We start from the raw sequence: 16,638 nt of genomic DNA on the forward strand, positions 1-16,638 counted from the left end.
CAGGCCACATCCTCCCCTAAGTTACCACTGTCAACTGCATTTCCCGTTGCTTTACGCAAAGAACACAACACAACAAAAAGTGCCCGTCATATTCACAAAGGCAGCCGTGGGCCGTGGCCTCTGTGCGCCTGCCCCTGCAAGACTGTGTTCAGAAGCAGCACAGGCCTCCCCTCCTGTGCACTGCCTCTCACCTGCTCACAGACACCGGACTCAAGAGCCCCACCCTGAGACCCGTCCCCAGATCGTCCTAAGGACCAGCAGCCGTGTCCCCAGGCTCTCCCAGGCCAGCAAGGCAGCAGCAGGCTTCGAGAGCCCCCATTTTTCCCTTCCTCCCTCAGCCACTCGAAGTGAGACCAAGACGGTGCCCGCTGGAAAGGGCACCTGCTCCACGTGGGCCTCTCTGCTGAGACACCAAAGGGACAGACTGCAGCCTTCTCCTTGGAGTCCAAAGTGACCCTTGGTTCTAGGAGCACGGTCGTACCTTAAACCAGGGTTGCAACCACACACCCCCCCCCCCCCGGCAGGTGACAGGAGTGCGCGACACGGGAGCCGCCAATCTGGGACGGGGGCTCCTGGCACAGGGGGTGTGCGTGTGGGCTCTGACAAAACCCAGCCCCACTCCTCCCTTTCCCCTCTGCCGGGGCCCAGCAGGAAAGAGTCATACTTACACTTTCATTCGTATTGAGAGTAAAGTTGATGTCTGACACCCGATCAAAAGAAACACTACGAACAAAGCCAAGTGCAGGACTTGTTAATGACTTGACCAGGCTCAGACACAGCATTCACAGAATCCCCAATGTAAAGTATCACACCACCATGACCATCCCCAAGTAAGCACCAACCACACAGACACAACATTCCTGATGTAGACTGATGCCTTCTCCATGCTATCGAGAATCTACACAGGCGGGAGGGCGGGACGGAGAAGACGCTCTCAAAGACCCCTACAGACGACACAAACAACTGTTTCTACGTGTGGGAGGCAGAGAGAACCCATGTATTGGTTCACTCCCCAGATGGCAGCCACAGCTGGGTCTGGGCTGCAGCCGAAGTCTAAGCCAGGAACTCCACCCAGGTGTCCCCGTGGCTGAACAGGAACCCACTCAACTCGCGCAGGCACTGCCTCCCGGGGGCTGGCCGGCAGGGAGCTGAGCCAGAGACAGTGCTGGACCCAGGGGCCCTGACGAGGGACGCTGGTACCTCAGCTGCTGTGAGACATGTCTGCCCACCTATGAAAGGATGTTTGCATCCAGCACAACCATGATTCCATGGGTCACACTAACATAACTAAGAAAAAGAAGAACCAAGAGAAACCACGGAAAGCCAGCTCCAGGCTGCCCGACTGGGCTCTCTGTCCTGGTGTAAACACACAGATGCCCCTGAAATCCTAAGCTGAAATAAAAATAATCCAGGAAGAAAGTGGAGAGTAAAAGGATTCAGTCTGTGAAACGTGACCGTGGGGTAGGTCGGGCTCTTGTAATTTTTACAAGATTTGTCTTCCTCAATCATCATTCCCAGCACCGAGTCACACGATCAGGAGTGTCTGGCTCTTTAAGAACCACACAGGGTGGCGGGGCGTGCAGAGAGACGCGCGGGTTCCGGGGGCTCCGCTGAGGCGCGCAGCGCGCCTGGGCACACTCCTGGCAGGCAGAACTCCCTGTGGCGAGCTCTGCCCTCCCTGCAGGGCAGTGACCGGCCTTTACTCCTGCTCTGCTTACAGTGGACCTGTCCCACGGGGCACAGAGCGTACTCTAAAACACTACAGCTCCTCTCGAGCCGTGACGGCCTTTGCTGGCTACAGTTCAACACGTGGATGAGAGCTGACAGCTCCCCAGGGCCCACAGCACAGTGGGTGCTCACGGGCACAATCGGAGTCTCCTCGCTGCCTAATCAGCCAACATTCGAGTACCAGCTGCCTCAACTCTTCCTTTAACTGTCCTCAATGGGCAGTAATGCCCACATCAACTTTTGTCTATGTCTGTCTGTCCTTCCCCAAGGTCAGATGCCAGGCGGTTAGTACTTCTCTGTGCTGCCTGCACACGAGTGGTTCACGTGGCCCTTTGCCACCCCTGCCCGAGGAGCTGCCTGGGGAAGCGCTCACACGTGGGGGCAGAGCCGTGTCCCAGCCCCTCCAGCTGCTGTGGGCACTGCCCCACTGCACGTTCTGTAATGAGAACGAACGTGCCTCAACCCAGCTCAGCAGAACGGGGATCAACTCCTTTAGATGATGCCGTTTCACATTAAGCCCTGGAAGAGCAGAGTTATGATTCGAGTTCCCAAGTAACAATAATCTAAGAAAAATCAGTCTCTGGGGAGGAGCTAGGCCTCACGTTGAATGTTTCTTTTTTTGGAGTGACAGTTTAAGTCCCAGTTGTCCTAACTACCCAATCACAGCGCTAGAAGGAGCTACCACAGAGGGGAGACCCCTCCTAATTCATAAATGCTGAAGAGTAGCACGCTCAACAGAATCACAAAAATGTCTCACACAGAGCAGGAGTGTTCAAGACAGCCACAGACACAGGGAAATATACTTACTTGCCAATGTCATCTTGATCTGCAAACTTCTCATCGTTGAAGCCAAACTGGTCAATAAAATTGGACGTCATTTGTTGCATCTGATAATCAGAAAAGGCCTGGCAACCCCAGGACCAGTGACAGTGATATAATGATTCTAATGACATTCTACATACTATTTGTCTTTCATAAATCATCTTATTTATCTAGCCAAAGGTCTTTAAAAGTTGGTGTGTTTTTCTAAAAAGCAATCAATAATTTCAGACACAAATTATCAAAAAAGGAAATGTTTGAAATTTGGCCCACAAATCACTCTAATGCGCATGTCACTGTAAGAAACACGTGACCACGCTGCCCTTGGTTGTGAATTATCCTCAGAGACAGGCCTGCATTAAGTCTGGTTTGAAGAAGTAACCAAAGGACATGTGAGAGTCTGAAATTATAAGGTGTGTCAGCCACAACCAACTTTCCCCTAAGACTCAGCAAGCGGCAGCCGCCCGCCCTCCCTCCAAGCCGCTCCCCTCATGCTCCCAAATCTACCACAAACAGCGCCAGAGGAAAACGGCTGGTGTACAACCATGACCCTCCAACGAGACCTTCGGGGACACTGCCCGTCCTTAAGAACACATCCGTACGTCGGAGGAGCCGGCAAGTGCATGGACCAGAAGCAGCTGAGCCCTGCCTGCCTTGGGGAGAGGGCAGACCCCTCCCACCTGAACTCACCGGGAGGCCTCGGCACGAGCGTCTCTGGCTCCTCACACCCCACCCACAGCCCCACAGGCTCATCTGGGGCTTCCTGGCTGACCAACGGGGGAACATTCTAATGGGTTCCGTGAAAATGGGGATATTTTCAACAGGCCCAAGGAAGCAAGTGACGTCAGCGAGTTCGTTCTCACACCTTGCTCGAGTCTCCTCAGAACATGAAGACAAGCGAGGGCCACTCCGCACCCTACCCACGTGAACACAGGCCCACATGGAATGACCCTGTGTGCGCTTGCCCTTGTGGGGACAGCCTGAACGGAGGCGTCTCACCCACGCCACCTGCTGGGAAGGAGGCAGCTATACCGAGTTCCACCAGCTGCTCCCGGCACCCTGGCTGAACAGAGCAGACTCCGCAGCCGGTCCGGTGGGAACACCTCCACCTGTCATTCCTGAAATCATTCTGGTGGCAGGGAATTATGGCATGGATAATCCACATCACAAACATTACAAACAACCCTTATATTTGGCTTTGGAAGGTATCTTCTGTTATTCTGGAAAATGCTGTATGTAGTGTGGCTGGATACAGAGAACCCAAACCTCCCTTTCCTCTCCTGGAAGACGACGACACAGCCACTGTCCCTCAGCCCCCTCCCACCGCCCTGCTGCCCTGCCGTGGGATCTCTGCACACAGCTTCGCAGGACTGTGTTTGGTAAGGCATCGCGTGCAGAGCAGGACTGGGCTGTGGGGCCCTGGCTGAAGGCAGAGGAGCAGGCACGGGCTCTGAGAAGCGGGGCTGTGTCTGGGACACAGGAATGGAAACGGGACAGCAGTCACACTCAGAAAGAAACCCGCTCCTCTGGGCTGAGCTTTCAGGCCCCAGGCGCTTGAGCACATGGTGAAGAACCAGAGCCGGCCAGGACGGCAGGCAGCACGAGCCAGGCCCTGCGCTCACCACAGATCAGAAACATGCTCACAGGAGGGAGAAGGGGCTGTTTCCATTCCTTTTTCTCTCTTCAAAAATATGTTTTTAATCTTTAGTGAGCACGTTATGATTCTTTTGCACATAAAGGGGGAGAAATGTTCCCAAGAGTGTTGTTACACTTTAATGCTTCAAAACAGAATGCAAATACAAAGTATGCTACAAGTGTACACATACATGTATGGACAGACATATGGACACACGTGTCTGCATTCATTCTGTCTATGGTCACCACCTAGGGAGACCTACGTAACAAGCAGGAAACACTAACAGCTTCCCTGGGATAATGCAGAGAAAAAAGAGGAGGGAGGCGCTGGAGTCCTCAGGGCTCCGCGTCTGTTACAGCTTCCTGCAGGATACAGACCAGCAAAGCACTCCACATTTATCCTCTTTCTTTCCTAAGAGAGGCTACAAAACCTCAGAGGCCACAGAGGCAGCGTTACTGCACTCTATACTTAAAGTTATATAAGAAGTGCTGGGGCCAGCACTGTGGCATAGCGGGTAAAGCCACTGCCTGCAGTGCCAGCATCCCACATGGGCACCAGTTTGAGTCCCGGCTGCTCCACTTCCGATCCAGCTCTCTGCTGTGGCCTGGGGAAGCAGTAGAAGATGGCCAAGTCCTCGGGCCCCTGCACCCACATGGGAGACCCAGAAGAAGCTCCTGGCTCCTGGCTTCAGATCGGCCCAGCTCCGGCCGTTGCAGCCGTTTGAGGAGTGAACCAGCAGATGGAAGACCTCTCTCTGCCTCTCCTTCTGTGTGTGTGTGTGTGTGTGTGTGTGTAAAACTTTCCAATAAATAAATCTTTAAAAAGAAGAAAAATAAAAAGTGCTAACTCTGAGACATCTGAACCTGGAAAGCACCAGTACTGTCACCCTGGCCAAAGTGCGGGACTGTCTGAGTCTGTGAGAAGTGAGCCAACCACCAGTTTTCACAGGCAGGCAACAGAGCGCAATCAGCGCAGCAGGCTCGGCTGTGACTGCTGACCAGGAGACCGCCCGGGAAGCGGCGGTGGGAGGGGTCAGGTCAGGGCTGGAGAGCCAGGCAGGGGACAGCCGGCCTGAACTGCCCAGCTGTGGCCTGGGCAAAGAGCTCCTCATTCTCCAACCTCCGCTAGGCTGAAATCGGGGAGATGGGCAGGAGAACACTGGCTCCTGGGAAGCCAGAGGCAGAACGAAACAGGACATGAAGGGTGAGCAACATGTCCCGCACCAAATCAGCCCCGCTGGAGACACAGTTGGCTTATATTTGTTAAACCACCTGCCCAAAGCTGTCTAAACTTAGAGGGACTTCATCCATTTGAGGCCCAACCTCGAACACGAATGAGAACCTGAAGGAGCTGACACCTATAATCTAATATTTTGATGATCAAGGAGACTATGATGGAATTCCCAAAGCCTGGACTTGCAGTCTCAAAGACAGTCTTAAACAAGGCTTTACCGCTTTTCTCCAGAGTGATCCATGGTTGGTTCACAGTTTAAACAGGGCAAGGAGAGTTCACTGGAAATGTGTCAATCAAAAAAGAGTAGTGATCCTTCCTACCTTTGGAGGTTTATATAAAACTGCCAAGGCTAGGATCTTGGTGGGGCTGTGCCGGCGTCAGGTGTGTAATGGGGACTGCTTCTGTATGCACAACCAGCGCTCAGCCGACAGGGACAAAATCATGTAGAAGTCTCTCCAGAACAGGAACCAGGAGGACAAGGGGACCCTCTGTCTTGGTGCCTATGCTGCACCAACTCTAGATTAAACCAGCAGCCCAGAGCTCTGAGTTCACCTGCATGTGCAGAATGCAACGTGGAGGGCCTCCTCCTTCCTCACGCTGAATTTCGGATAATTTACATTTAGCACCCTTCGGCTTCATTCTAGGGGCAGAGCAATGTGTTGTCCTGGGGTCTGTGGCCCTCCGAGCGTACTCTGAATACTCTACAGGCGCCTTGGTGGAGACAGGCCATCTGTCAAAGTGCTTCCTGGGGCAATCCTAGAGAGCCCTGGGGGCGAGAGCTGATGGGCTCACGTGAACAATGGGAAGCTGCCTGAGAGAAGCCAGAGTGGAGGCGGCAGGCGGCAGGGACCCACTCGCTGACCCCGACCCCGACCTCGCAGACTGGCTTCCAACAGGCAGCCAAGTGTGAAAACGCCACCCTGAGCTGATGTGGAAAAGGTGGACATTGAAGTGCCACAGCATCAAAACCAAGCAACGCCTGGGCTCAACCAAGGCTGGAGCAGGACAGGCCAGGCACACACACAAGCAGCTTCCTCCTGGCCCAGGTGACTCCAGAGACAGAAAAAAAGAGGGCACACATTCAGGGCTGGTGGGAGGGTTCTCCGTTAATCCTACTGCCTCACCAGAACGAGCTCCATGCGGATCTTCTGGGCCTAAGCAAGGACAACTTTCACATGATGATTCCTAGCAGTGACTTGACTCTCCAGGAAGCAGCAATGGATGAGAAATCAGGGCTTTCATTACTTGTATTCTTTGCAAACTCAAAGATTGCAAGCAACTGATAAATGGAGGAGAATTTGGGGGCAGGAGGGTAGGAGTGGCAATGGATTAATTCCACTAAAACCTAGTACAGATGTCACTATAAAAGAATTTAAAGACACCACAACTGTACCATGAAGGGGAAGTTCATTGTAATAAGCCATTTGATTCAGGGATACTGAAGAAACTATTTTTATTCTATTTTTCTCACCCATATGTCTTCATTAATGAATCTTTAAGCAAAAATCTCATCCAATACAAAAGGTCTGTGAAATGAGCCTGTTCAGGGCGGGGACTTCCTAGCGACTCGGCTCACTCCAGTCCCTGGAAACTCACTCCACTGTCGCAGCTGCCGGTATGCAAGGTTCCCAGAAAGCATCGCTAGATCCCCAGCTCTCGCGTACCCACGCTGTCTGAGTGCTTCTGCCTCAGGAAGAGGTAGTTCCAATCACATTCCAGCACAAAGTCCGACTCAGACGCTGCTTTATAAACGGCAACTAAACTAAGCATTGAAAACAAGAACAAAAAGCAAAGCTTTAGGTGTGACTCACTTGCTGCAAAGAGGAATCCTGTGAGAAACCCGTTTCTTTAAAGTCAATTTCATCATCACTGGATGAATGAATATGGCAGGTTGTAACCTATATGTATAAAAATGTAGAAAACTCTTTAACAAGGACAAGTTTTGGACATTTGCATCAGCATTTTTAAGGACAAAAAATCACATTTAGCTTTTCTCTCAATGTGTAACAGAAGAAACAGAAGTAAGTAACAGTCAGCTGTGAAGTCCTCCCAGGGTTGAGGGCAGGGCCTGGTGGTCTGCCTGCTCGCTGCTGCCACCTCCAGTCACTTCAGTGCTCACGACTACCACCGCCAGGAAACAGAAAACGAGACGAGCTGCTCCATTGACCTGACTCAGGTAAGAATCTCACACGATTGTTTACAAGGGGGCAGGCAGAAGTAATAGCACAGATAAAACACGAAAACGCTCACACGTGCCAGGCCTGGAGGGCCGAGCTGCAACCCCAGGGAAGCTAGCGAGCCACTACAAAGCCAGGTTTCAACATACACAGGCGCATGAAGGTCTGCATTTCCTGCCCACACTGAGAGAGGCATTCGCCACAAATACTAAATACAACTTGGGCAAGAGTCCCTCACCACCCACCCTGCCCCCCTCAGAACTTACAACCGATTCTCAAAGCAAACACGCAAACATGAACTGCTCATCAATTCATGGTTAAGTGATGTTTATTAATTCATAAAGGTCACACAATATTAGGGGGAATATATTAACAATTAGAAATCAAGATAAGCAAGTGATTAAGTACAACACTAACAGGAACTGTGTGGAGCAAGTGATAAATAGGAACAGGTGGCAAGCTTCCAGGAACAAGCACTGTACTGCAGGTGTGTCCTCAGTCACCCGTCCTGCACTTCTTGTACCAGTGTTCTGGCAGGCAATGGCGTCCTTAGGGGAAGGCATGACAGGGGCAGCTGCCACCTGCCCTCTCTTGAGCTGTGCCAGAGCCTGGAGTGGCGGCCCGGGAGTGGGCTGCCTTGTGAAACGGCCCCGACACTGGCTCAAGCAGCTCGAAGGAGAATCCAAACAGGTCTGTGTGGGGCATGGACCTTGAAATTCCCAACAATCACGGGCCCTACGCCTCGTCTTTCTTTTGCTGTCTTTGGTGAGACCCTAAGCCCAAGTGCCATCAGGCTGTAACGCCTCCCCGTTTCCAGCGGCTTCCCTCTCCACCATCCCTAGGCAAAGCACCTGAATGTACTTGTGAATCTGGCCTGGTACACCAAGGAATTTGCAGCCACTGAAGCGCACAGGCTTGGGTGGACAGCAGCTTTCCTGAGAAATGTGGGGTAGGAACGTTCCGGGAAGGAACAGAGGAAGCACGGGGCACCACGCGCCGGCTCACTCAGGAGTGCGCAGGGCCGTGTGGCCGGCCGGCCCGGCTGTGTGCGGTGCAGCCCCAAGGTGGGCACAGAAATAGAAGACATTTCAAAGACAAGCTCAAGCAGAACACACACACCCTCACTCACAGTTCCACTTTCTCCTACAAGATTCCACCAGTTCATTAACTGAGGATGAGAAGGAAGCCAACTTCTGTGAAGCCCCACTCTCACGTGCCAGACACTGACTCCTTCACCCGTCCTCAAAGCAAGCCTGCGAGGGTTCTAAGTGTGCTTCCCCCAAGAGGAAATTAGTGGTGACCAATTACTGTTACTAACAATGCACACACACCTCCACCCTCACGTTAATGGAGATGTGATTCCGATGCTATCCACCCTACCCCAGCCTGAAATCACGATTCAGATGAGCTGGAAAAGGCTGCGCCCATGTGGGGACTTGCTCATCGGAACCCCAGCAGCTCCCCTCGCACGTGCGCCCACCCCGCCCGCCTCTCGCTGCCCCTGCCTCCCCGCTCCCCAGGCCTCAGCAACTCACCTGGAGGAATCCACTCCCAACTCTCGCCCTGCCAGTCTCTTCTCTCTCAGCAGCCATACTCATCTTTTAGAAACGTGTACCAAATCATGTCCTTTTTAGTTCAGATCATAACGGCTTCTCATCTCACTAAAATACACCCCCCCCCAAAAAAAAACCCAAGGTGTTCCCTGTGGAACAAAGGCTGCACAAACCCAGCTTCTCAGCACCTCTCGCCTCCCGGCTTCCTGTTACCTCCCCCACCCCGGACACATGCTGCTCCTCACCCTCCCCTCTCCAAGTCTACATGAACATCTTCTCAGCCGGCTTTCCCTCGCACACGGTGTTACAACGCCCAGCTGCCCAGAACACGCCCTAGCTACTCCTCAACCACACCACGCATCATTTTCAACACGTGTGTACCCATGCACACATCACGCGTGTGTCCTATCTCCACGGAAGTGGGGCCCCACAGATCTCATTCATACTCCATCCCTAGCGTCTGGCACACAGCAGCGGTTCAGATATTCACCACAGTGCATACTAACAAGTCACTAGATGAAAACAAATACGGCAAAAAGTTAGCCAAACTTTATAAGCAAACCCTCGCCAAGCCAGAAGTATTTGCAGTACACTTAGTACAGTGAAAAAGCCTTCTAAGACAATACTTTCATCACAAAATTCCAGTTTTATCATGTGCTGTTTTCCTCACTGGGGCTGATCGAGCCGCCAAGGAAAACGGTGATGTGACCACTAGGCAGCACAGCCCGCACTGCTGAGGAGCCAAGCCACAGACGCCCCACACCCAACGTATGCCGCCAGCACCTACATGACCAGGGCAGCAATCACCAGCGCTCCGCCCACTCCACGCCGCTGGACCTCCAGGAGAGGCACGGCACACACGCACACTGTGTCGCCCCGCACAGCCCCCACAGCCGACCTCTCAGCGGCAGGACAGGGCCCGGCACTAGGAAACACTTCCCTCACCGGAGAGGACGTTCGAGAAGGACGGCAGCTCGTCTCCCAAAGTCAGGACAAAACCCTGCCAACATTAAACCTGCCCTTTCTAAATCCTTGCAGTCTGAGCATTCAAACAAAGGTCTTTGTAATTAAAAAGTCAAATTTTATTCATAATAAACTGCCAACACAAAAACATAGGCAACATATGAAACTCATGTATGTATTTGGCATGATGGGGTCAAAGGTTACAGTGTTTCAAATGCCTCAGAAACTGTTAGGGAAAACGCTGGAGGAGAGGACAGGAGCCGGGGGCCCGCACAGCTTACCTGGCATGACACACGGGAGCAGAGCAGGAGACCTGGCCAGGGCAACGTGACAAGGTGCTCACTCCAGGCCGACTCAGGTCCCATGAGGGAAGCAGGAATGATTTCCCAGGAGGTAGCTGGGCCATGCTAGTCCCAGCTGAGTCAAAGCAGCACACCACACCTAGTCCAACCTAAACTAGACAAACCAAAGCACCCTACCTACTCTGTCCAGTCTAGTTGGAGCCAGCAGCCTATTCCTTGCTGGCAGTCCCAGGAAGGCAGCTGTCAAGAAGTGATTGCTGGGGCTGGCGCTATGGCACAGTGGGCTAAGCCTCCGCCTGCAGTGCCAGCATCCCATATGGGCACTGGTTCAAGTCCCAACTGCCGCTTTTTCAATCCAGCTCTCTGCTATGGCCTGGGAAAGCAGTGGAGGATGGTCTAAGTGCTTGGGCCCTGCACCGGCGTGGGAGACCAAGAGGAAGCTCCTGGCTCCTGGCTCCGGACTGGCTCAGCTCTGGCCATTGAGGCCATTTGGGAAGTGAACCAGCAGATGGAAGACCCCTCTCTCTGTAACTAACTCTCAAGGAAGTGAATAAAAATATTGGAAAAAAGTAAACAGTGCTTTCACTTGGACTATGCTCGACAGGTCCCGCGTGAGCACTCTTCCCGCATCTCACTTGCGCAAGGGTGACGCCCACTGTATTCACCAAGTTGTGTTGAAAACAGTCTTCCTGATGGCACACTTTCCCTGGAACACGGCAGCCGACCCCACTGGGACACAGCTGGAAAATGTTGCAGGCAGGAAAATGAGGCGCCTGGGGGATGCAGCGGAGCCCTAGGTGGTGGCCTGGGAGCAAAGAAGCAGCCTCCAGACCGGGAATGAGCACAGTCCTGTGCTGGGACGTCCGAGGCTCTGAGATGGGCCCGAAAGGCACCGACTACAAACGGACAGAACGCAGCTGTGTGGGCGGGGCTGTGTGACCGGACCACTTCCACTCCATACACCAAATCCTCCTGATTCCACTGCAGTGTGGACGTACGCGTCCTCGTGTGCTGGCAGAGGGGAACTGAGCTCACAAAGAGCGGCAGCCGGCACTCAGAGTTCCTCCACACGGCTGTGAGCGTCTCCCACGTCTGACTCCAAGGGTGACTGCTAACTCTGCACTGTATGTCACCCCTCCCTGCTGGCATACATGGTACCGCTATTCACAACCACATGGCTGGTGTGCTGGCACCGTGCAAAGAACCGAGTGCTGTGTGGACGGCAGCGAAGACCTCTTGTTCTACAAACTGCTCAAGGGAATCTGCTGCAGTCACCAGAGGTAAAGAAGCTTTTTAAAACTCTGATACGTTTAACAGGACATTTTTCAATTTCCACCTTTGAAGTCAAAGGATAATTTTAAAAGAAGTTTCCCAAAGAAACCAGGAGTAATATTCTTAGAGACTCTTTTATAAAAAGAAACAAGACGAAAAAAGAAAAACAACACACAAACAAAAAAACCAAGCACAGACTCACCAAGGTGCCCCTGAATGGCGCGGTTTAGCAGTGTGGAGGTGCAGCTCCACTCCGCAAAAGCACCTGGCTGGCTCTCGGGGTCGGTCCCATTCTAGGCAGATAACAGCGCTTAAACTACTCCAGCCACTTTGGGGAGAAACCCCGGAACCAGCCCCAACTGGGCAACGTGTTCGCGGAAAATGACTTAGCCCTGATGACCCAGGGCTGCCGACAGAGGGCCAGCTTCTCTCCTGGCCCCAACACACGGAGACCAAGGGCCCTAAAACCTGTTCTAATAAACCTGTTCTAATTAATGGCCCACATAGTTCCCCCCTTTTTTTTTTTTTTTTTTTGACAGGCAGAGTGGACAGTGAGAGAGAGAGAGAGACAGAGAGAAAGGTCTTCCTTCGCTGTTGGTTCACCTCCAGTGGCTGCCGCGCTGCAGCTGGCACACCGCGCTGATCCGATGGCAGGAGCCAGGAGCCAGGTGCTTCTCCTGGTCTCCCATGGGGTGCAGGGTCCAAGCACTTGGGCCATCCTCCACTGCACTCCCGGGCCACAGCAGAGAGCTGGTCTGGAAGAGGGGCAACTGGGACAGAATCCGGCGCCCCGACCGGGACTAGAACCCGGTGTGCCGGCGCCGCAGGCGGAGGATTAGCCTAGTGAGCCACGGCGCCGGCCCATAGTTCCCTTTCTATAATCCCTCTACCTTAATGCTTCCTAATTCTATCATTATATCATAAGAAGCCATTACCCCGAACTGTCAAGAGTATAGAAAGAGACAGCCACCTCCACTGGACACAGTAAAGTGGGAGCCACGGGCCTGCAGGGCGAGGGGCGTGGCGGCCCAGCAGCCAACAGAGCCCTCCCTCTGGTTCCCAACCTCTGTGCTCTCCTGAGCTGCAGTGAACTCCCCCAGCGGAGGTGTTCCTGCGTATCAGGAACCCGAGGCACAGACAGCGCTGCCCCACCTCGAGCACCAGCCGGCAGGTGCTCAGGGAGAAGAGCTTGCCCACCTTCCAACACAAAAGCAAGGGACCCTCGGCAGCACTTACCACTCGACGGTTAAGAAAATGCATTCCAAAGTCCAATATGATGTGTAAAGCAATTACCGATGCCATGATTCCCTGGCTGAAGCACCAATGCTGTTCCAGACTACAAAGCTGGGGTTCCAGGGTCCCCTACGAGCCCCGCCCCTGCCCGGACTCTGTAACAGGGAGCCCCGACTCAGAAATCACAGCAAAGTTGTCTGCAGGAGTACGCAGGTCTCCAGAGCACCCGGCGTCAGCTGAGGGCTGAGACAACAGACTCCACAGAACAGGGGCAGGCCGGAGGGGGCGTGCAAAAGGCAAGGGGCGCACGGCGGGTGTCGGGCGGAAGCCGGCGGCCTGGCAGCGCTCCGTCACCAGACGCCGTGAGCGCTGACCTTGCTTCCTGGAAGGAGTCACCAACTTATTTTGGCCCAAATCACGGGGCCAAACCAAAGGCCTCTACACTGCTGAGTAAGCGGGCACAGGCTAAGGCACTGGAAAAGCACGAACGTAACCTTGGAAAACCTACTAGATCTACCGTGTTCCTCTTGTTAGTTTCTCCTAAGGAGCTCGTGCAGAAGGTCTCCCATCGCTCTCTGACTTCATCAGGAAGATCTTCAGTGAGAAAAGGAAAAAGCGTTATCACCACAGTGATCTCCATGCGACAAATCACTACAGTAAGTGGGGATACAGGAGGGGCCTACCCAGATCGCTCGTCAGTGGCGGGCACCCCGTCAGCTGTGGGGTACAGGAGGGGCCTACCCACCTGGGTCGTCAGTGGCGGGCACCCCCTGTCAGTTGCAGGGGTACAGGAGGGGCCTACCCACCTGGGTCGTCAGTGGCGGGCACCCCCTGTCAGCTGTGGGGGTACGGGAGGGGCCTACCCACCTGGGTCGTCAGTGGCGGGCACCCCCTGTCAGCTGCGGAACTTGGGGCAGCCAGCCCAGGGCTTAGAGGAATGCAGTTAAGAAACCCTCCCATGGCCTGAATCCCAGACTTTCAGGAACCAGAACCAAGTGCCCCTCAACCCCACCCTCCCCCAAGTGGTGCAGGCCTCATCCGGCCAAGGGCCCCATCAAGTTCCTAAAAACGTTTTTGTAGAAGTTTAACTTGGAAACGTTTCCAACAAGCTCTTCTGAGAGGCAACAGGTCTTCAAGTTGTATGGGGTTCAGGAGTGGATCGAGCCCAATTTGGTTTCTTAATCACTTTAAAATAATGTATCCTAAATGTTTGCATCATAGACCAACACACAGATACATGTATCTGCAAGTGAAATTCTACCTTCCAAAGAAATTTTAAAGAAAAGGATATGCAACTTTTCTGATAAAGTGAAACTATGGTTGGAACTGGAGGTCTTAAGACTACAGCTGCGGTCTGACAACGTGCTTTGCACACACACGCTCGCGCTCGCACTCAGCGCACCCAGGGCCACCTGGCAGGCAGCTTCCATAAAACAAAGACCCATCTAAAAATTCAATCCATCACACGGTCATCTCCTCTCGGTAAGGACAGGAAGATACAGTGTGACGAGGAAGGCTTCAGGAACAGGCTCACACCTCTTTCAAGAAGCAAAGTGACAGGTGGGCAAGCCCTAGTTTTTCTGTCACTGGACAATAGTTAGACTTTAATGCCCATTCAACAGGTCACAGCCTCCTGAACAGACATTAATGAGGAAGTGAGAGGACACACGGGGAATGGCCAAGCAAGTTAGCGCGGAACAAATGCTGCAGCGTCTTTACGGTTACCCAAGCCTCAGGCCTTGTAACCCCACTGGGATGGAGACCCGGGCGCACAGAGACTTGGGCAGGGCACCAGGCACCCACACAGCTTCTTCCAAGTACCCCTGGGCTGACCAAAGAAGCTGTCCTTTAGGAGACAACACCCCTAGTTGTATTGGCAGCAAGACAGAAAAAAAAAAGGCTGATAAATGTCTCAGCATCCCAGTTAAAGGAACTCAAATTCACAGGCTGTACAGAGGGACTGCGAAGAAAATGATAAGCTCCAGCGATGTCTGCGCATGACTACTTCAAGGTCAAAACACTCGGGAGACAGAACTAGGGAGCCACGTTCTGCAGCAAGTGACAGCGTAGGTAACTCCAGCCGGCTGAACTCAGCTAAGCTGGCCAGTGCTTGCCTTTGCAATGTTGGGGAGAAACACGGACAGAGAGATAGCCAAGAATCACACTGTTCAAAACACACTCTCAAAAATCTCAGTCAAATCTCTAGACAATTTGCAAAATCTATTAAATTCCATAAGCAGCCACTACACAAATGCTGCAGGGATCTGTACGTTACCCTCACATCCTTCCTCTGATCAAACAGCACTACAGTTCAAAGCGTTGCAAACAACTTACCTTGGATGAGCTGCTGCACCAGAGCACTGTTGGGGCCCTTGTCAGTGCTGTGCACGACACAGTTAGCTATCCTCGTCAGGTGTCCCATGTACCCGTGCCGTCTTCCTCCCTCTGCCCTGACAGCGGAAAGGACAATGTTGAGACTGCTGGCAGCACACAGCCACGAGACACCTGGCAAACACTGTGGACTCTGAGGCAGTCCCACCAAACACAGGGTGCTGAACAAGACGGCAGTGGGGGGGGGGGGGGGGGGGCAACGGAAGGCAGGTGCCAGAGACCACCCGGCAGCCTGGTGGCGTCTGAAGGCACCCACTCAGAGACTGCACGATGGTCTAACTCGGCAGGTCAGCTGACTTGAACGCTGTAACTGGCAGTAATATATCACATGAAACCACATTCACCTTGATGCCCATGTTAAAGCAACTCTCCTTTCTACCTTTTTTCTGTAAAACCGTTTTTCAGGCTGTGACCAGCTGGGAGGGAACACAGGTAGAATTCTGCTGGCTTTGGAGGAGGGAGGGCAGTTAGGATCTGAGCCCCGTATCAGAGTGCAATGCCAGCTCCAGCTCAACTCAAGCTGGCTGCCTGCTGATGCAAACCCTGGCAACCAGGGATCCCTTCCATCTCGGCGGGAAATCCAGAATGGGATCCTGGCTCCCAGGCTTCAGCCTGGACCAATCCCTTCTGCTGTAGGCATTTAGGGAGTAACCAGCAGATGGAAGCTTGGTCTCTCATCTTCCTAAAAGACATCACACTTCAGTCCTATCCATTAATAGAAATAATTATCTACCAACGCAATTTCTCAAGTTAAGACCCTGGGTGGACCGGCGCCGCGGCTCACTAGGCTAATCCTCCGCCTGTGGCGCCAGCACCCCGGGTTCCAGTCCCGGTCGGGGCGCCGGATTCTGTCCCGATTGCTCCTCTTCCAGGCCAGCTCTCTGCTGTGGCCAGGGAGTGCAGTGGAGGATGGCCCAAGTGCTTGGGCCCTGTACCCGCTTGGGAGACCAGGAGAAGCACCTGGCTCCTGGCTTTGGATCGGCACCGGCTGTGGCGGCCATTTGCGGGGTGAACCAATGGAAGGAAGACCTTTTTCTCCATCTCTCTTACTGTCTAACTCTGCCTGTCAAAAAAAAAAAAAAAAAAAAAAAAAGACCCTGGGTGATTGCCACACACTGCTGTGAACAGGCAAACTGGCTTGGTCCTCACCCCTCTTTCCTGTGCTAAGAGCGTCATCTTCCCGATCACAACCCATGTTTACACTGAGACACTTTTTTTTTTTTTTTAATTTCATTTCCATGAAAGGCAGAGTTAGAGAGTAAGTGAGAGATAGGGAGGTCTCCCATATACTGGATCCCTCCCCAAATGGCCACAATGGCCAGGGCTGGACC

The 16,638-nt window shown here is 53.2% G+C and overlaps 1 protein-coding gene across 37 annotated transcripts in view; it reads right to left on the minus strand.

The window, feature by feature from the left end:
- Nucleotides 1-16,638, minus strand: part of PPP6R3 (protein phosphatase 6 regulatory subunit 3) — a 134,734-nt gene that overhangs the window by 19,365 nt on the left and 98,731 nt on the right. For 13 of the 37 annotated variants that reach the window (XM_070063789.2, XM_070063059.2, XM_070063001.2 and 10 more), the window contains 5 exons: nt 15,251-15,366; nt 13,425-13,510; nt 7,228-7,314; nt 2,536-2,633; nt 669-723 (listed from right to left, as the gene is read on the minus strand). In XM_070063789.2, the coding sequence (XP_069919890.2) occupies nt 669-723; nt 2,536-2,633; nt 7,228-7,314; nt 13,425-13,510; nt 15,251-15,366 (442 nt within the window). Of the gene's footprint in view, nt 1-668; nt 724-2,535; nt 2,634-7,227; nt 7,315-10,206; nt 10,566-13,424; nt 13,511-15,250; nt 15,367-16,638 lie in introns of those variants that run through there. The other 24 variants (XM_070063823.2, XM_070063315.2, XM_070063260.2 and 21 more) reach the window with 6 other exon arrangements.

This window comes from Oryctolagus cuniculus, chromosome 1, assembly GCF_051225735.1.
Source record: "Oryctolagus cuniculus isolate XC-2025 breed Fujian yellow rabbit chromosome 1, ASM5122573v1, whole genome shotgun sequence".
NCBI lineage: Eukaryota > Metazoa > Chordata > Mammalia > Lagomorpha > Leporidae > Oryctolagus > Oryctolagus cuniculus.